Source organism: Bubalus bubalis, chromosome 2, assembly GCF_019923935.1.
Source record: "Bubalus bubalis isolate 160015118507 breed Murrah chromosome 2, NDDB_SH_1, whole genome shotgun sequence".
Lineage (NCBI taxonomy): Eukaryota > Metazoa > Chordata > Mammalia > Artiodactyla > Bovidae > Bubalus > Bubalus bubalis.
In genome coordinates this window covers 140,569,513-140,591,434 of record NC_059158.1, presented here as the reverse complement: position 1 = coordinate 140,591,434, position 21,922 = coordinate 140,569,513, and the positions used below count along the sequence as shown (strand labels likewise).

Genomic DNA, 21,922 nt, shown 5'->3' with positions numbered 1-21,922 from the left:
TAAATCCATTGTTAAATGATTATTTCTGATTCCATGGTAACCTTTTAGAGACAGCTTTGCTATGTCAGAAATAAAACTTGAGTTTTATAGGATGAGTTATATATTGGGACAGCAGAGGGACTCTCTCTTTTTCCAAAGTTTTCAACCAGGTTTCTGGCTCTGTTACACCAGGCCAAATGTCCCATATCCATATAAAGTACTCTAGCAGATTTAGGATTGGAATGCAAAAATTACATTGTAATACTGGGTAAAATGTGCTAATGGGAGGAAATCTGAACTCTTGGAGAAAGTTCAAGTGTCAGCTAAACTAGTCAAGAATTACAGTTTATCATTATAATTGGTACTTAGAAAAATGTCTTCCCAACATTATTTTTTGGATATGAAGGATATTTGAGGAATGAAGGTCAAAGTCCTGTATTTTCAATACTAGAAATTGACCTATTGTATCTAACTCTGTTATGGTAGACTTTTATCCAATGGTTTAAAATTTTTTTTTCTTTTTTCCCTTTTCAGAGGTGCAGCATCACATGTATAGGAAATGTTGTTGTTTTCAGCTTATTTCCACTGTATCTTTAGGCGATGGGGAAGTAAAGTGGGGTTGATTTGGGAACCCATAGACTCAGAGTTTGATTTAAAAAGGAGAAATTTAGTGTTTTATAACTAAAGACAAATTTCAAAGAATCTTCCCTTTCTTGCTATTATTTTTGAATGTAAGATGCATTGAACAACCCAAGTAGGGAATTGAGAAGTGGACTTTGGTGGACTTATTACAGGACTAAATTTTGGTATTTTGCATAGATAGTACTATTATTTCCCTACTTGTTTGAGTTTTTTTTTTTTTTAATAGGTATAACTTTAATTTTATGAACTTAAGAAGTTGGATTTCTCCCTTTTTTATTTAACATAAGTTCAGTTGGAACCTACAGGCACTCCATGAAGCTATGAGAGCTACTGCAAACCACCACACAAGGATTCCATTCTGAGATCTCCCCTAGAGGACAAATTTAAGGAAAGCTCAATTCTAATTTTCCTCCTGTATAATACCAGGAGACCAAACTGACCCTGTTGGGATTTGATCCTTTGACTCCATGATTTCTTACCTGAGATTTGGACCATTTAATAGTGCTTTAAGTACTTTAGCAAGGCATTCTTACACTGCATTTCTAATCAGAGAAACATAAAACAAGATCTGTCCTTAAGCTGTTTTACTTTGCCTTATAATGGTTTCCATTTCCTTTCATGAGGCATTATCTTGATAAATTGCTGTTTTTAAAGATCACCATTTGCCTGGAAAGTGTGCAATAGATTAGGCACTGAAAGTTCTTGTTGGGGTTGAGATTTTGGCCACATGTTTTGCAACCTCCCTGCCTGCTGTAGCAGGACTCCACGATATATCTGATTTGGCTCTTTGTTTCTAATTTGTACATTGACTATTAGCAAATTAGACTGGGTGGATTCACAAACAATTAAGCATAATCTTTAGCTAAACTTAGGACTAAAAAGTATAGAAGAATATTATCATACTCAAAAAAATCCACAAAGTACTCAAACTCTGTCTTTAAAACAGAAAAGAAATAGAAACAGAAAGAAATAGAACAACTCTGTAAGTCAGGTCACATTCCTTGAATTCACATGTTAATTATTCCCAGTGAAAATTACTGTGGTAATTGATTTATAGAGGTGTGTTAGAATTTGAATTACTTACCTACATTTATCCCTAGAAATCTATCAGTAATTTAAATAAAACTTACATGGTAATTTATCTGTACTTACTACACTTGGAGGAACACTTAAAAAACGCTACACATAAACAAAAATACAAAGCAGACTCCTCACTGTGGAGTACAGGTTCCTTAGAGTGACAATAACAATTAGTATAAAAAGAGCAGTGTTGGCTCCACTGAGGACTACCATTTCCTCAAAAACAAAGGAGCAATTTGGAGGAAAACTATACAAAATACCCCCATTATCAGTAGGTTGATTGTTAAATAATGACCTGAGCTAACTTTGAAATAGCACATGGGTATAGCAATGCTACTGGCAAATGGTAAAGAAAAAAATTCTGAATTCATTTATATTTACCTGACCTTTCTTTTTGTCAAGTGAGTTTTTTACCACCAAGAAGTCATGAAAACACCTGTCAATTTTTCTACAGGATTAGACTTATACCTCTGATAGAGGATTAAAAGCTACTTTGTAATTGTCAAGCACAAATCTCAAATTTGTATTTAAAAATAAAGTTAATGTCATTCCCAAAATCATGGAGACATTTAGAACTGGTGTTTAAAATAGAAATTTAGACTACTGACTTGAAATCCCATGCTCTGACCACCAGACCACATGCCTGCCCAAGGATACTTACATTTTTTACAGAGTTATTCTTCTTTGTAATTAGATGCAATGATTAGAGTGTCTTTTGCATTACTCTGCATTTTTCTTTTAAGTCAGGGTTATAAGCCACACAGGGCACTGTCCCTTATAAAACTAAACAAGGGATTTTCAGTCTTGGAATACAATCTCTTGATATTTGTTTATAGGTTTCACACATCAAAAAAACAATGAAATCTGTAATTTTTCAAATTACAATCCTCTCATTCTCTAAGTTATGGGCCTATGAGAACTGCAAATCTTTTGAAGAGAATGTAATCTTTATGCTTACAAAATGTAGGCTTTCATATTTGGGTACAATTGCAAATCAAGGTTTTTTCCCCATAATAATCAGTTTCTCAAAGTTATGGGTTTTCCTCATTTGAAAATAAATTAATGGGAATTTAAAAATATAATTCATCTAGTTATTAAATCTTTTCAATCTTTAAAATTAAAAATCATTTCTATTCTCATTCTCCAAAAAAGCAACAATAGAAAGTACCTTATACTGTAACATATTACAATTTAATTTTTTTGATTGAGGAAATTAAATAGCTGAAGCCAGTTTAATTTAAATTTAAAAAGGGAGAAAACTTTTATGTGACAGTTTATTACTTTACTTCTTTTCACAACAGACATAGATTGTGTGCTTAAATATTGAGTTTTTCTCTATCAAGTACCTGTCGAAAAAGAAAGTCCATTTTGAAACAGCCAAAACTCAAAATACTACAGATGGCTTTCTAAAGGGATTCAAATTAGATAGTATTCAATGTTGCAAAAAGCTATGATAACTTTTATAGCTTTAAACACAAGTTTTAAATTAGAGATTGATATACAAGGGAACTAATTTTGCATAATCACTCATTTTAAAATAATACATTATAGTTACTAAATTATACGTAGTTTTATGTAAAGACATACTTTTTTTTGAATTCTGTCATATAATTATTTAGAAACTATATTCTCAAAACCATGAGTTTTGGACACAGGTTATTCTATTTTTTTCTATTAATACTTTATCTTGAGATGAAAATGTGGCCATTTACATTTTTTTCCAGATCTTCCTGGAGCAATATGCAGGGCAAGGGGTGGGAGTTGGGGGGTGGGTGGCAATAAACACATATAAAGCTTGTTAACCTGTATGTGAAAGGCATGGGCTTGTTGTGAGGATATAAAGAGTTTCCCAGAGGGAAAAGAAAGTAGAATCAGGAACACCAATGCCCATACAAAGGGAATCTTCCAAGTAGTGGTTGCCTGTTTGTCAAAACTCTAGAAAATAAGTTTAGAGAGCAGTTCTTTGTCTGATTTGCTCAGTACTGTACCACTCCACTAAGTGGCTTAGTTGTGCCTGACTTTTGGAACCCCATGGACTGTAGCCCACCAGGCTCATCTGTCCATGGGATTCTCCAGGCAAGAATATCGGAGTGAGTAGCCATTTCCATTCAGGTGTTTGTAAGAACAAATATTTGTTGAATGAACAAAAGAGTAAATGAATGGATGAATAGAAGATGCTCTTTGGACATCTTTTAAGTCAAATTACCAAATTAACATTAATAGTCATGGGTAAATTGAAGGTAATCCCACTGATCGGTGAGTGGGATAGAAAGTACAGACACTGAAAATATTTGAGAGAACAGAACCATGAATGGGATCAGGGATTCTTGAGGGGAAAACAGGTATAAGTCATGGAAAGACCAGTGATCTACTGACATCAAAAACCTCCTCTTAAAATTATAGATAAGGGAATTCTCTGGTGGTCCAGGTGTGAGGATTCCATGCTTCCACTGCACAAGCAAAGATGTGTGTGTTAGTGGCTTAGTCGTGTCTGACTCTTTGTGACCCCATGTACTGTAGTCCACCAAGCTCCTCTGTCCATGGGATTCTTCAGTCTAGAATGCTGGAGTGGGTAGCCATTCCCTTCTCCAGGGGATCCTCCCGACCCAGGGATCGGACCTGTGTCTCCTGCATGTGCAGGCAGATTGTTTACTGTCTGAGCCACGAGGGAAGCCCCATTAATTGTTACTATATTGCTAATATCAGATTTTTAATAATCTTGGGGGAAAGTTAAAGAGCTATGCATAGCCTTATTTTACACAAATTTCAAGTCATCCTCAGCACATCTTCACATTCACTTAGATGAGGGCTGAAGAAGTCCAATAACTTAAGTTATTGGAAAAGTAACTAAATAACGGTAACCTTGATAACCCATCTGCTGTTGGCCATCTGCAGAAAAGACTTAGGTGTGGCCTAAGAGAATCAAGTGCTGGACTCAGTCTTAAGCCATTGAGGATGTTGCAACAAAATACTATAGAGTGAGTAGCTTATACAGAACAGAAATTTATTTCTCGCAGTTCTGGAGACTGGAAGTCTGACATCAGAGTGCCTGCGTGTTTGGATTCTAGGAAAGGTCCTCTTCCAGACTGCAGATTGCTCTCTGTATCCTCTTATAAAAGCACTAATCCTATTCAGGAGCCTCGATCCTCAAGACCTAATCACCTCTGAAAGGCCCCACGTCCTAATACTATTAGCTTGCGCACTAGGTTTTCAACCATGAATTTTGGGGGGACACAGATATTCAGACCACAGTAAACCCTTCAGTGATTTACCATTTCTCTTAAAATCTAACTCCTTAACAAGTGACACATGCATATTCCTGCCTCTTCAGAGGGTTTTTTCATGTCTATTCACCTCAATGACTGAGGACTTCATAAACAAACAGCCTAATAGATATTAAGTAATTAAGGTAAAATAATTTGAATTTTCAGTTAATCTTTTGGCACCATTACAAGTGAGGTGATGCATTCAAATAAGAGTTGATGAGAGGAAAATTAGGTGACTTTTTTTCCTACTCAGAGGACATTTTCACTAAGATTGATTTGAAGTGTTTGGCATAGAAGTTAAAAAAGAAAAAAGAACCCAGCTATATATTACATACTCCTAGGGGCAGGAATTATCTCTCCATAAGTACATTTTTCATTTTCTCATGCTGCTGCTGCTGTTAAGTTACTTCAGTCACGTCCGACTCTGTGCGACCCCAGAGATGGCAGCCCACCAGGCTCCCTGTTCCCTGGGATTCTCCAGGCAAGAACACTGGAGTGGGTTGCCATTTCCTTTTCCAATGCATGAAAGTGAAAAGTGAAAGTGAAGTCGCTCAGTCGTGTCTGACTCCTAGAGACCCCATGGACTGCAGCCTACCAGGCTCCTCCGTCCATGGGATTTTCCAGGCAAGAGTACTGGAGTGGGTTGCCATTGCCTTCTCCGTCATTTTCTCATAGCACCTAATAAATAATTCTGCTAAATGGTAGACCCCAACACCTTTCTTTGCAATTATTACCAACACTATCAACATACAGCCTGACATGAAATTATTCCAATCCTTAATAGTATTAATCTGAAATTTTAAAAGCCAGTCTTGTTATTGAATTAAGAAAATATACAATGGCATGGGCTTCCCAGCTGGCACTAGTGGTAAAGAATTCGCCTGCCAATGCAGGAGACTAAAGAGACGCGGGTTCAGTCTCTGGGTTGAGAAGATCCCCTGGAGGAGGGAATGGCAATCCACTCCAGTATTCTTGCCCCGAGAATCCCATGGACAGAGGAGCCTAGTAGGCTACAAGTCTATAGGGTCGAGAAGAATTAGACATGACTGAAATGACTTAGCACGCACGCTCAATGGCATCTGTACTAAAAGTGAAAAATCATTACTGTAACAGAACAAGGTCAAAATTAAGTGAGCTGTTCCCTTTAAATGGTACCTTAACTCTAGTATTCACACAATATATTGCAGTTTCCAGCTGATCCCTCAAATCTCCTTACAAGAAGAGAGGTTTATAATTCAAATAGTATAGGAAGAGGAAATCTAATTTTGACCTTCAGTCAAATTGATGCCAAAAGGAGTTTATGGTTTTCTTTATAAGCTGTAATTGCAAATACAGTTTCCTTCATCTTAAAAACTATTCCACCCTGAAATTTTCAAACAAAAATAGTTTGCAGAAACGTTGGCAAAAGACGTCTTCAAAGGAAACTAGTTTGAATTAGAAAGAGAAAGAGGAGCGGGATGGTGGATATTTTTAAAGGGATTATGTTTTCAATATTTTGGGCACTCTAATTCCTGTTGCTTTTTTAAAAAAGCATTTCTCATTTAAAATTATAAGTAGATTAGTAATTTAAATGTGCTTAATTTGTAAATAAGGTAAAAATAATATGAATGTGTATAACTTTAAGAGAAAAACATTATAAGAATCTTTTCTTGAAATATTAAATAGAAGCAAAATTATCATTAGTAATGATTTGATACTAATGATAAGCACAATGACAATTGTCATAAGAAACTAAAATATGTGGGACCATATTATGGCATTAATTAAGATATAGAAATGGTATGAAATTCATTTACCAAAAATATTTTGACTAGTTATTTTAATCAAAATATTTGATAATATAACATCATGTACAATGACAATAAATAATGTTAGTTTCCCCAACACTGCTTATCATCATGTGTCTATAGGTTAAATTTAAAACCATGCCTGACTTTGAGATTAACTGACTCACTCATCACCTTTGCTACAACTGTTGCCTAATGTTCAACATAAATCAGGTCAGGATTCTGGTTTCACCAAGTTAGTACCTTATTTCAGTAGTTTAGGGTTTAGGGTAGGAAATTAGCGTTAAATAGAAATGTTATCCCTTCTTACTTCTTATGGTGGCAGGTTCCAAGTCCTTAACTGATCTTAGTTCTCGTAAATATGTAACTTTTCTGTATGTATGTATGTATATTCTTTAAAAATTCTCACACTCCAAGTACTTTTTATTCCAGTGAATATCGGATATGGATTTTCATTACCAAAACCATGTTTGAACAAGGTAGCACAACGGAACCCACCAAATATGTTTCAGATATTCTTAGTTTGGGCTTCTCAGGTGGCTCAGTGGTAAAGAATTCACCTGCCAATGCAGGAGACTCGGATTTGATCCCTGGGTCCGGAAGATCTCCTGGAGGAGAAAATGGCAGCCCACTCCAGTATTCTGGCCTGGGAAATCCCACGGAAAGAGGAGACTGGTGAGCTACAGTCCATGGGGTCGCAGAGAGCTGGACACAATTTACTGACTGAACACACATGCACAGGCATGTTGTTAGTTACCTGTATTACCTTAGTTCTGAATTACCTGCAGGGATAGTTGCAGTAAGCAGGAGATATCGGAATCTTTGATAGTACCTAAATATTGGACTTAAGTAGTTCATGTACTCTACCAAACAGTCTTCCTCATGTTAAAGAGAAAGTTCAGGAGTTATTATTTCTTTCTAGAAATAATTAAATACAGTAAAAAACAAAAAAACTGGAAAACCTATCTAGAAGCATCATGTCTTGCCACGAATGTCTTCTGTGTTGGATCAGGCTGAAGTAGGTTGAGAAAGATAAAGCCATTTCCCTCAACAATAGCTTTCCCCAACCCCCCCCTAAAAGTTCTGCCAGATTAACCAAACCAAAATAAACTAAATAAAAACAAGCAGAAAATAAAGATAGAAGTGGATTTCATAATCATTAAAATGATAATGGGCATGGTGAATATCCCCGAAAACAATATACCATGTGGTGAGATCCAGACTCATTTTCTTTGTGGAAAACTTAGCATCTCAAGGAAGATATATTCTGTAGGTCCTCTTCAGGAAAAGACTGTTTAAAAAATATGTGAGCTATAGAAAGGTTCAGAAATTTGAAACCTAGATTTTTGAATAGTTAGAAGTAGGTGCTATCCTATGAAATTTGAAGAAAATATTTACAAGTAAAATGTAAATATATAACACATCTGTGGAGATGTGTTATATATCGAAAATAAATAGTATTAAGCTTTAAATGTAACATCTTCTACCTTTGGTGACTAGAAGGAGAAGTTAGAGATGGTCTTGTTAGATCCCTAAATGGTGCCAGGCAACACTATTCGAATCATCCCTCAGTACCATTCCCAGAAAGAGAATACGGAGGTGAGGTTGTACTCCTACCCAATAGGATAATTCATAGAATCTTAAACTGTCAGGCTGGAAATGACATTACAGAACACCTTGTCCAGCTCTTTCAACTTACGGATATGGAAACCCAGGTGCAGAAAATCTGAGTCATTTGTCTAATTCATACCATTGGTGACAGGAGGGAATAAAACTATGGCTACTTGATCTCTGATCTGCAGTTTGTTCCACTGTGCAATACTGACTAATCTCTGTATCCACTCAAAGCCAAAAATGTGTTATTCATAGCATTGGCTCCCTACTTACAGAGATAATGTGGGTTAAAGAGAGCTAAATGCCACTGCAATTATTGTCGTTGTGGTTGTTAGATTTCACTTCCTGATCCACCTGCTGGGGCTCTATTTTAAGCTACACAGATAGGCAAAGCAGTCCACTGTCCTGAACGATAAAATAATTACTTTGGGATCAAAACAATTATGTGAAATTTCCTGCAGGAAAATTTCTTCCCTTTTTAACACCTTGCCTTCTCCCATTTCCCAAAGTAATAATACCTTCTCTTAAGAAGAAAGGAGCTTGGGTATCCAATTGTCCTAGGCTGAACCCCACTGACAATTCTTACATTTGAAGAGGTGAACAAAGGAGATGATCAAGTAATGGAATCTTTTAGTATATGGCTATGCTAAGTTTGTCTCATGGAGAAGAGAAGAAGATTGTGTACTGGGATGGGAAAAATGAATAAGAATTATAGACTATTAAACATTTTGTCTATAAAATTAGATTTTAATTACATCTGTTAGTAGAAATGCTTTTTCAACATCAATAATCCCATGTAGGTTCCCAGTAGCGCCCTTAGCATTTGATGCTCCTCATAGTTTGTGCTTGAATATTTTTTTTCAAGTCAGAGGAGAAAAATTCACATGTTTGAAAAAAAGGAAGAAACTTTAAGTCTATTGTGTCATCTTTCAATTTTACTTTCCTTTTAGATTTAGAATAGAGGCATATAAATACATATTTAGATCAAATGCCCAATGACTTAGTATTATATCAACAATTTTCAGAGGCTGAAGCTGGATATCATCATAGAATAAACTTCTTGGATAGAAGAAGAAATGTGAAGTATACTTGTAATTATCCTTTTACAATAAAAAAACTCAGTAATAAAATTTTATAAATTTGATATCATGATACAGGAATAAATATTCATATTATCATCAATCTAGTCCCCATTTCTCCATTTAACAACTTAAAAGTTTTTTTGTTTTTTTAACAAGATCATCTGCTTCCACAATCTTCCCAAATTTTGTAACACTTTGCTCTTCCAGTACTTCCGGCATACAAGGAACTTTTAATTCCAGTTGTAGCTGTACATTCAAAGTTAATATTCAAATATAACCAGTGTGTTAGAATGTCCTTCCTTGTTGGCCTTATGCGCTCCTTTGCTGACTGTACAGATGCAGATATGACGGTGATGACGTAGGTATATGGCTATTTGACTTTCCAAAAGCCAAAGGGCAGGATGTAATTGAAGCCAAAGAGAAATTTTGGCCAAATATCAAAAGTCGAAGTCAAATTTCAACTAAGTTCCTAATTCAGAGTTCAGTAGAGCATTTCAATGAGCAAAGAATGTCGGAAATTCTTAAAATAGTTTCTCTATTTTCTTTTTCTCTTTATCTACAATATTTATAACTAGACATTTCAAACTGAAATCAATGAATTCCTCTAAAATCCACAAGATGGTGCTATGAAGTGGCATTTAGAAAAATTTTAAAAACCATATGCCTTCTAGGAGCAATTTTTAGGCAAGGCCAAATAAGTACCATTTAATAACATCCACTGAGATAATATACTGTTTTTATAAAAAGCAAAACCAGATCCATTGATATAAGAAAGGCGTACTTTTACTCCTCATATTGCTTTTTAATAATTTATCCCATAGATAATACTTCCGTTAACTCTGTTATTGATCTCAGGTTTTAAGGATATTTTGGAGAGGACTAAGAATTGAACTTGGATCTCAGCAGGGAGAAGCCTTAATAGGAAAAGTACTGGAATGAAACAGAGACCAGAGTTCTAATCTCTGCCTTAGACTTGAATTGCCACCTCCAGCCATCATTCCATCTACTCCTGCTGTTCCTAACCAAAGGCAGTTTTATTTTTGGCAAAGACTAGAAGCATTTTTCGTACAAGGCAATGGCACCCCACTCCAGTACTCTTGCCTGGCAAATCCCATGGGCGGAGGAGTCTGGTAGGCTGCAGTCCATGGGGTCCTTAAGAGTCAGACACGGCTGAGCGACTTCACTTTCACTTTTCACTTTCATGCATTGGAGAAGGAAATGACAACCCACTCCAGTACTCTTGCCTAGAGAATCCCAGGGATGGGGGAGCCTGGTTGGCTTCCATCTATGGGATCGCACAGAGTTGGACACGACTAAAGCGACTTAGCAGCAGCAGCAGCAGCAAAGGCATTTTTGATTGTCACAACTTGAGGGGTTTGCTGCTGCTGGCATCTAGTGGGGAGAGGTCAAGGATGCTGCTAGACACTCTACAATGCACAGGACAACCTCCACAACAAGAATTATCCTCCCCTAAATATTGATAGTGCTAAGATTAAAAAAATGACCTATTTGTTCACTCCTTTGTTGGTTTGTCAGTTCATTCATCAAATAGTTCCTATATATAAGTTTATGCATAAATGGATAAATCTACCCATCAGTCCATTAATTCACTCTTCAACAAATTCTTACAAAGTGTCTACAACTCAAGACTGCACTAAACTCTAGGGATTAAAAAGACAAGAATTACCTTATTCCTGTTGAGTCTAACAGAAGAAGAGAGACACTTATGAAATAATATAAAAATAATATGTGATGAATATTTCAGTGTTAAGATGTTCTGAGAACACAGAAGAGTAGGATGAATTTTGGAGAAGATGGTAGAATTCAGCAAGGCGTCCTAGAGGTGGGGACTGTTTACTAGGTGGGGAGAGGGTGCTCATAGAATAAAATTTTGAACAAAGCACAAGCAAAGCCAGAGACATGCAGTAGTTCAAAGTGTGTTCTGGTGAACAGTATACTGTTGTGCTATGAGATTAGACTAAGGAGGAGGGTTAGGAAAAGGAAAGGGGAAAATCTGTTAAAAGTATATAGATGGGACCCCATTGAGAAGGGTCTTGGATTCCATCTTCCAAACACTGATTTTTTAAAATAGAAGACTGATACTAGACATGGGCTTCTCTGGTGGCTCAGACAGTAAAGAATCTGCCTGCAATGCAGGAGACCTGGGTTAAATCCCCGAATCAGGAAGATTCCCTAGTGAAGAGAATGGCTACCCACTTCAATATTCTTGCCTGGAGAATTCCATGGACAGAAGAGCCTACCATGGGCTACAGTCCATGAGGTCACAAAGAGTCAGACATGACTGAGCAACTAACACACACACACACACACACACACACACAAGACATGTGGCAATCACTTAACTTTTTAAGGTCTGGGTTTCACATCCTTAAAGAGTTTGATGAAATATATTTCAGGTTTATTTTTAGCTTTAACACTGTTTTATAGTTATAAAGTCAATCCATTAGATATATTAAATGCTATATATTCTTTGATTTATATTACAACCATCAAAGTCACAATATCTGTAAAGAAAATACCACTTTTCATCTATAAAATTTGTATTATTATAGATATTTTAACTTCATTGTAATGAACAAAGTATAATATATTCCTATTAATGTATTTGGTGTTTAAGGCTGGACATATTTGAGAAGATCAAGTTATCTTGCAGAATATACAGTCTTCTGATTAGTTTATTCCTATACCAGTAACTACTATAGGTTGACCCAGGATACATTTTTAAAATATCTTTTCTGCACACAGTCTTCTCTATTTGTACTTTTATCAATGTTTTAAACAATATAATTAGATTGGAATAGTTAACATATGCTTTATACTTTGAATAGTTACTTCAAAAATGTTTTAGGGAAATGAAACATTGGGGTCTTTTAAAAATGTTTTTCATTGAAGTATATAGTTGATTTGCAACGTTGTATTAGTTTCAGGTATATAGCAAAGTGATTCAGTTTTATATATGATATATATAAAAGAATATTTACATTCTTTTTCATATTTCTTTCCCATATAGGTAATTACAAAATATTGAGTATAGTTCCTCATGCTATACTGTAGACCCCTGTTGTTTATTTATTTTATATATAGTAGTATGTATATGTTCCTCTCAAATTCCTAATTTATCTCTTCTTCCCACCTTTCCCCTTTGGTAACCGTAAGTTTGTTTTATATGTCTGTGAGTCTATTTCTGTTCTGTAAATGAGTTTATTTGTATCAATTTTTTTAGATTCCACATAGAATAATATCATATGATATTCGCCTTTCTCTGTCTGACTTACTTCAATTAGTATGATAATCTCTAGGTCCATTCATGTTGGCATAAAAAACAGTGGGCTCTTTTCTATGTCTTACATTACTACATGAAGAAAACTCAAAGATTAAGAATTATTTGAATTTTACTTGAGTAAATTAGTAGCTATCAAGTGGATATTTGATCTTGATTTACAAAATGTATTTTCATTATATATTTTTCACTTAATATTTTAACATTTGTAATTTAAATTCATTTTTAAAATATGAGTAGCTGAAACCGCTGCTACAGATCAGTTCTGTTGTCATTCAGAATTTAAGCCTATCGATCAAATGGCATAACATGAAATGAAAGAAAAAAATTGAAAGGGGGTTTTCAAAACAGAAAAATGGGCTCCATATATAAATAAAACACAGAAATCTCCTATGAGGAGCACTGCCATTCTTTTGCCCCAAATAGGGAAACGAAAATACTGATGTCAAAAGTGACAGAGGCACCGAGAAGGGCTAGGCGGTATTACAGTCTCCTGAACCCGTTAGTGAAACAATATCTAAACCACTCTCATCCTTGCCTGTTGTCTGACTATAACTGTCTACTCTATTTGATTGTATCTTTTTGAGTCTTTTTTTTCTTCTTCCCCCGAATCTTTATCCTTCTGGTTTCTGTACCACATTTCCACAAGTATTAATTAAAACCCTTGATGGATCATTTCAGATTTGAATATCCATTCGTATTTATTTTCCTCCACAATCCAATAATTTTAAAAGGTAGTGTGGATTTTCTACAGTGCTTGTGTTTTGAGACAGTATCATGGATTCGATTCAGTATAGAAGTTTAATCTTCAAAAGATGAGAACTTTGTATGATGTTACAAAAAGCGTTTCAAATCCCAGAAAAGTAGTTGAACTAGTCAGTTGTTTTCAAAGGCACCTTAGAGTTCAGAGGGCCCATGGAAGCAGCAGTTAGGGGGTTAAAGTGCAGGACTGCAGGGACACCCCCACTGCCTAGCCTAACCCTACTTTATCACAAACTCTGCTTCCAACCCTACTGCCTATTTGTTCCAGGTCCAACATTTTTGAACAATGAAATTCTTACAAGAATTTCTAAGGTCCTTTCTGACCTTAGATTCTATGAGTTTTTATTTTCAAATCATTTTTAAAAACACAGAACTTCAAGTAAGATTTCAATAATAACTGAGAGGCAAAAGGTAGGATAAAGAAAAGATTAAAAATAACAATACCAAAAATTTTTAACTTTTCCAATTCTTCCTCTGAAATTAGACATTTTCTATTTAAATGTAATGAAAAGGCATGATTTTAAAAGGTTAAATCCTTTCAAACACTGAACCAGACAGTAAAAGACAAATCAGCGGTACAAATCCAGAACATTCAAAATCCCTTGAACCTTCAGTTTGAATTCCCTGCAGAGACAGACCTTGCAGATCTGCCCAAGAACAGGAGAACTGGTTCTCTCCTTTTCAGAGCAAGGGATGGCTCTGAACACAAGTGGGAATTAGGGCCCGCAGACATCACAGGATGCTTCTGCTCAAACTCCGGTGCATGCGAGAGGTTATCCTGTTGGTGTCAATAAGAGCTGGCATTCACTTGCATGTACCTAGGACATTAAACAACAATAACACAAAAGTGCCTACAAGTGCACAGAGCATGACAACACCACTGGACTGCCTGTCACAAGATGTGTCATTTTCTTAATAGAGTTGGCAGTCATCACCTACTAGTTGGATTTCTTAAGTAGATACCGATTAAACCTCATAATGCATCAAAAATTCATGTTTTTTGAGGAAATGTTTTTAGAGGAAATGTTTCTAAACATTCTCAGCATTTTTGTGGACAAAATAAGATACATTTTATGAATTAATGTTAGTCTCATAAATTAAGACAAATTTTCAGCAAAAACTCAAAAGTCAATTTAGGGATTGTTCTTCCTTTGCAGTATAAACAATAGGTTGTTTTTTTGTTTTTTTTTAAACAAAACAACAGCTTTGGAGAGAGGCTCTGGGAGACACTTTTTTCCATTTGACACCTAGGCTGCATAATGAAGGAATGCATAAAGAAATGACCATGTGGAAGGCAGGAAAGGAAAGGAATGAATTAAAGGATGAATAGATCATAGACTTACTTTTTTTTTTGGCTAGTTACAGGAGATATTCCAGCTATGAAGGAACAGAATGCATAACAAGGGATTCCAACTTAAGCTAATAACTATGCTTACGTTGTAGTCTACTGGTCTTTCATAATAAAGAGATCAGTCAACTAAAGAGGAAGAATCCAGTCCATGTTGTGTAAAGGGAACAGTATTTCCCAAATATTAATAAAGATGAAAAGTTGTTAATTCTGGCAATTTCTCTGTATTTTTTTTCCTCCTTCATTAAGACAAAAATGGCCAGAGATCCATTTCCCATAATTAAAGGTAAAAATGTAAGGCCAATGGAATTATTTCTCTTGTTTATTGTAACTTCTTTCTAGATATCAAGCTCCTTTTCTTTGTTTAAAATAAATGAATAGCACAGTTTCCCCATGCTAAATAAAGCAGCACTGAAGCCTATCTGCTAGTTAGAAAATGACTAATAGAACACATATTTCATAATATCACATTAAATTCAAATAATTTAATCCAAACAAGTAAATCCGCTTCTGCACTTAACTTGTCCCAGAATGACAACTAAAGTCGCTCTTTTTTAATTCTTCATTTGTCAAACCACATTTATATGAAAGAAGAAACAAAATTCTTCTCAAGTTCCCAGAGGAGGGAAGAAGGCAGAATGAAATCTGACATAGTGCAAAAATATGGTGAAAGTGTAATCTTAGAAAAATTGCACAAGGAATTAGACTTCTTTTTTCCTCTTTTTTTTCTGTGCTGCTTGGGATCTTAGTACCCACCCCAAGAATCGAACTGTGCTCCCTGCTGTGGAAGCTCAGAGTTGTAGCCACTGGACTGTCTGTCTTTCCAAGAGAAATTTTCTACTCACATTTCCCTGAATACAGATAAATGCTAGAATATGAAAAGAGAAAATTATTCATTGTATTAATTAAAATGTTCTTTAAAACATTATTTCAAAATTCCACAGCACAATAGGAAGCTTTCTGATTATCATATTCTGAAATGCACCAGGTAAGTAGGTAGCGAAATGGATTGTTAGTAGAGTTGACTCTTTTGCTTGTCCTAATAAGGATTTGTCTTCAAATTGGCCAAGTCTCCTATACATGAAACTCTTGTGTGTGTGTTATGTGAGTTGCTCAGTTGTGTCTGACCCCCTGCGACCCCTTGGACTATAGCCCATCAGGGTCCTCTGTCCATGGAATTCTCCAGGCAAGAATAATGAAACTCTTGAACAAACTATAAATTATATGTATCTGCTGGCCTGGAAATTTCTACCCTTGATATTTTTGGTTTTGTTGCCCATTTCAGGGGCAGAAGAAAGGATGTAGGCAAGGCAGAGTGGCATAGTTTCTTCTCAACCCTACAATCAGAAATGGGCTGGCAAGAAGGGGAATACAACCACAGGGTGAGGTGAGTGTGACTGAGCCGACAAGTGCAAAACAGGCTCCTGATGTTACTTAAAATTTTGATATTTTGTTCAGCACCGATTTATTGTTTTGTATTGACTTCTTAAAGTATTGCATTACTGAAGTTTTTGGCACCACTTGTATTTTGTGCCTGAGCTGAATGGCTCCCTCACTCACCCTAGTCCCAGCCCCACTCAAGCAGCACTGGGCTCCGAATTCAAGTGGATCTGCGGAGCCCTGCCTGAACGCAGCCTCCCCCTTTGACCCGCCTCAACTCTGATGGTCCAAGAACAAGAACTGTTTTCTCTCTGCTTGCAAAAATGAAAATGAAGAATATAGAAAAGTGTCCTTTTGTCTCACAGGGAAGCTATGGGAGGGTTCGGAAGCAGTTGTCATTGATGGAAGTGACACTGGGACTTTGAGCTGTTCTCTCTTTCCAGTACTTACTTGTTTCTGGACAGAATCCATGATAAGCAAAACAAGTAATGCCCAGAATGTGGATTTACAGCAGGAGAAATGAGGAATCAAAGTAACACATTCACCCAAAAAGTATGAAAATGTCCCTCCGAAGCATGCTAAGTTAAACAAAAATGAGGTGTTTAATAATATGTAATTGTAAATGTGACATACACTCTTTTAAAACAGGGCAGAATTATATGTGATAAACTAACACCGAGGGTACTTTTCCATTCCTGAAGACAGCAAAAGACTTTCAATCTCAATGCTAAACTTCTCATCAGCCTTGCTGCTATCCGTCTCCTTGTCTTTTTCAAAAAGGTATGTTTATAATCCTCAGGCAGGGGCAGAGGCTGCCCCCCTTCTAAAAGAACCCTGGGCCCTGCTTTCTCTCCATTGTGTTTGACATGACTAGAGTGGAGAAAAGAACAAGGTTTACTGAGTAACTCCTCTGTGTTGATGCTTTGAGAGGCCTTATCTTACTTGATGCCCCAGCAGTCCTGGAAGCAAGAGTGATTCTCACAAAGAGGATTAGGAGATATGGCGAGGAAGATTTAGTCCTGGCAGATGCTACAGCTATAACACATGAAGCCCCTGTCTTCTCTGGAAGGATATGAGAAGACTAGATGTAATGTTACTACTCTGTCTTTTGTTTCAGCAAATTATCTCATGGGATTGTTGGAAAGGTGAAAAATAAGGGCTTCACTTCTATTGTCCTCCATGGAAAGAAACTTTGGATACTTAGATGCTTTTTGGAAACTGGAAGTTAAAGCTATGGGCAACAAGAATTTCTGGAAAGAAGAGAAAGGTAGGGATGTTGATCTGGTTAAAGAGCTCTCAAAATTATCTGCTGACATTAGATAACAGACATTAACATGCATATAAATCTATTTTATACATTTTCTATGCAGATTCAATAGGAAAAAAACCCTCAAATATATATTTAATTCCTTAGGGTCCCAAGGCGCTTTGAGGATTTAAACTGATAAACCAACCTCAAAGGGACTGATTCTTGCAACTAAAACACAGACACCTCTGGGGTGAAATGTGGCAACAGTTTGACAGGCATAGCAGTAGCTTAGGCCAGAAAGGATTTATCCAATTAAAATTATGGGATGAATTTTGGCTGGCAGAATGTAATTACCAGCCTTGGAAAGGATCCAGGATCCTGAGGTTAACACCCCTCCTCTTGCCAACAACCCTCCTACCTGCCAACACTCTGAGATGGAGAAGGCTGGATCTGACACAATCGCACATAATACTGTTGTGACATCTAAGTACAATGATGATGATGTGAGAAGCATCATGAACCTGATTTTTTTTAACACTCATTATGTTACTTATTTTTATGCCACATTAGGCTAGAAACCAAATGTCCACATAAATGTTAATTTCCTCAAATCTGTGTTTAAAAAGTATAATTAGAAAATAAAAAATAGATTTAAAAATTAATGTATTCCTCCCAAGTAGTTATTTAGTGATTATTTCACTTCAGAAACAAAATTGGATCAAAATGGTGACATTTAATCCTTGTTACATTAAAAAGAAAAAAAGCAGGTCCTGATTTTTTTTTTTTTTTTTTAAGAGAAATGTATTCTCAAGGTTCACTGGCCTAGAAAAAAGGGAAATGCCTAATGCCTGGTTCCTACTCGTAATTTTGACTAAACGGGTATATGCTTTTGTCTTGGTCCAGATTATATTCACAGTCGCTCGCGGACAGTGTTTCTCAGGAGGGAATTTATCAAAGGGGTGTGTGTGTGCCGGGCGAGGCGGGGCGGGGGGGGCGGGGGGGGCGGGGGGGGGGCGGGAACGTGTGTTTCTGTGTAAATAGAGAAAAGAGCCCCCTGCTGGTGTACGATCAATAAGTAATGACCTCATCATTAGATTCTAATTCCCTTTTAAAAAGTCATTCATTTACAAGAAAACCGTGGAGAGTTCCAAGTTAAAGCAGGCGGGGTGGGAAGGCACTTCTAGAAGAAAGGTTAAGCTCTCCCGGACGCTGCACGCGGTCGGGTCGGGTAGAGTCAGGAAAGAAGCTCAGAGCCCAGCCAGCGGGCTGTGGGGCTGGAGCGCGCCCGGGAGGCGGGGCCGGCGGCGGAAACGGCGCACTGGTCACGCGCGGCGACTGGGGCTCAGCGCCGTCCTACCCCGCCGCCATTCGCGCGCGCAGGTGGGTTCCGCGCAAACCGCGGAGCAGCCGAGGTGGTTGCAAGCTCGAGGCGGGCCTCCGGAGGCGCGGCCGCAGGCTTCCCCTGGCTCCCGGCCCCGCCTGCCGCGGACGCTGATCCCCTTGCTGGTTTTCCCCGGGGGCCCACAGCGAGTCCCTAGGTTTTACCCCTCGGCCCACCCCTCGTCTCACGTGGCTCTGGGCCACTCCACGCTAGAACCCGCGTGGAGCCGCACAGGGAGTGCCAGTGGCGGCGTCTGCCCCATACTGCGCTGTGCCTCCTGGACGAGCCTCTGCGGCCCTAAATGTGCTAACGGTGGTGCGTGCGCCGGACGCAGGTGATGTGGCAGAGCGTTGGGGACTGCTCTGCCCCGCACAGGTCCACCCAGTTCCCCCGAGGGAGGCAGGTTTGGGTCTCTAGCCGGAAGTAATCCCAAAGGTGATCGAAGGGGTGGGCGAATTACGATCATCCTCTCAAACCACAAATGTTTGGGGTCTTGCTCGGGGTCAAATTCTTAGAGGAGGAGGAGGAAGAAGAGAAAAATTTGCCCTTTCTACTAATAAGCCTGAGTGCTTGCCAAAAGCCTGATATTGCCGCTAATTTCAGCTTTTGCAATGAAGGTAGATTTTTCTAACACCATCTTTGTGTGATTTAGCTGTCCACAGGGAATCAAAATGTGGAATGAGAGGATGAAACTAATCCTTTCTTTTGCACTGTTAGGGGTTGCCATAAACACCATTTGTTAAAAAGCATAATTATGTTGGGAAAGTGCCTGATGAGACAATTAAGCTACATAAACACACTGAAAACAAATGAAAGCCAGAAGACGCCCACACCCCTTGTGTAAAGCAATTTTTTGTTTACATAAAAACGAGAGAGGTCTGAGCTGCTCTATTGCAACAGTGTTATTAATGTCTACAGAATCCTAATGACCCTATTTTTTCTGAATTTTCAATTGTGAGATGATGGTCACAATGTGAAAACTTGGAACTAATGGTGAAGCCCTGTTATCTCCTCTTAGGTTAAAATGATCAGGCCAACGAACAGCCCTAGTGAACAGAAGCCATTGGATTTATACACGGAGAACACTATTAATTACACCACAGCATGTTGGCTTTAACTTATGAGCTTAATGTGTGTCTCAGAGTTGTACACCATTCTCTGCAGTATCCCTCACAGGGAGGACTTTACCTGTCAGAAAATGTTCCACAGTAAAATTTACTGAATGAGTTCATGAGGGCCACGTTCACTTTTAGCTATATTTAAAAGAGGTGGAAATACGATGACCTGATCTTTAAAAAGGGGAATTTTTTGTTTTGTAATATTTAAACTTAATTTCATAATATCATTTGAAGTTTGGAAAGATAACTAGTTGAAAATACCATTCTGGTGTACTGAAGAAAGTCAAAGCAACCTCCAAAACTTGTATGATGATTCTATTTTCAAAGAAACCAGTCACATTTTTGGCTGATTATTGAGTAACATATCCTAGTACTCCATGTCAGCTTTCAGTTCAATGTACAAAGTCCTGTGAAAGATTTTAAACTGGTTTAGGGACTATGGAGATCAAAGTACAAGAGGAACTTAGTCAAATAGTTGTCATTTAAAACCTCCAGGAGAATCTCCTTTATTTGTTCATGTACTATCCATGGCATGGCTGGTGGAGGTACCCTTTCTGTCAGAATAGTTTTTATAAGAATCAGCATATTAAGTAATCTCTTGTTTCTCTTTTCTGTATTTCCCCAGAAATCTTATTTAACAAAAGTATCATGCTTCTTCAAAAACAAGATTAAACTATAGAAGGCAATATTTAAAAGAGAGTGACATACTTTAATGAAAAAGTTTCCCGTGACAGAATTCAGACGGAGTACTTGATGGATATTTCTAGTGTGTTACTGTCTTCACATGTTCATATGTGCATGACCACATGTGCATGGTTTTTTGGCTGAGTCAATGTGAGATATTATCCTTTATGCGTTACCTACGAATGAAATAGTAAAGCATTCATGTTATGGCTACCTGGTTTCCAAACAGCTATGACTTTTTAAATGTTTAATGAATGTGAAAATATGAATAAACTGTAGAAACCAAAATGAAGACTCGTTTTTCTCCTTTTCTAGAAGAAAATCACCATGTCTTCTTGTCGAGTGGGGCTCCGTTTGGCTGCCTGTTTATTAAACATTTCAGAAGCCAGAAAAAAGTACATTGTTGAGAACATAGTGAAAGCTGCTCTTCTTGAAAGAAATGGTAGGAAAAGGCAATAGATGTGAATATGTAGTGTTTTGATAATAAGAATAATTTTTTTATTCTGCTGACAGTGTCCATAGTACACACCTCCTTTCTTCCTGAATTTTCTCCCTGTTCTTGGGCTATCATAGCTTGGCTCCAGAATGCTGAGATAGATCACTTACTCAGATGTATACATAACACTCTCTTCCAAATGCCTGCATACCATCCATAAGCATATTTCTTCACATTGGAGAGGGTGTCTGAAATGCATATTGTTCAGGATATTGACAGGACTCCTGAAGAGGATATATTTACATACAGGTTTAATGTTTCCCTCATGGGCCATGTGTATGATCATTAATAGAATGAGCATAATTCATTATGCTTTTTATTCAGCAGGTTAAATAAAAAATAAACCTGTTGCATACCAAGTACTTTTCAAAAGCACTCCTGCCAGCAAAGCCCAGGCTGTCATTACAGCATTAATATTTCTACTCCATTTTCTCCATATAAAGACTCTTAGGCGTTGAAGTGATGTGTGTAAGATCATTCAGCCATTCAGATTCAGAAGACTGAAACTCAAGTCTCCTTTACCCCCTGCACCAGTATTTACTATTAGAGATGCTACTCTTTCTCTCTTTTCTTAACCTTTGTTAAAATGTTCATATGATGACATATAGTTCTAAATATTATTTGTTTTTACTTTCACACATACACAAAACACAGTGTATTTACAGGTTTACATCACTTAAATACAAAAGCTTTGTTATTAAATCAACAGCTTTTTTGGCAACAGGTGAGTATTAGGGTCATAGCCCTGAAGCC

General features: G+C 37.2%; 1 protein-coding gene across 5 annotated transcripts in view; it reads left to right on the top strand.

Moving 5' to 3' along the window:
* The window catches only part of FTCDNL1 (formiminotransferase cyclodeaminase N-terminal like), a 163,625-nt gene that overhangs the window by 27,115 nt on the left and 114,588 nt on the right, over positions 1–21,922 (top strand). For 3 of the 5 annotated variants that reach the window (XM_044936977.2, XM_044936971.2, XM_044936963.2), the window contains exons 4-7: positions 16,147–16,248; positions 16,890–17,021; positions 17,359–17,508; positions 20,989–21,115. In XM_044936977.2, coding sequence (XP_044792912.2) covers positions 17,446–17,508; positions 20,989–21,115 — 190 coding nt within the window. In that variant the 5' untranslated portion in view covers positions 16,147–16,248; positions 16,890–17,021; positions 17,359–17,445. Of the gene's footprint in view, positions 1–16,146; positions 16,249–16,889; positions 17,022–17,358; positions 17,509–18,534; positions 18,871–19,066; positions 19,206–20,988; positions 21,116–21,922 lie in introns of those variants that run through there. The other 2 variants (XM_044936966.2, XM_044936969.2) reach the window with 2 other exon arrangements.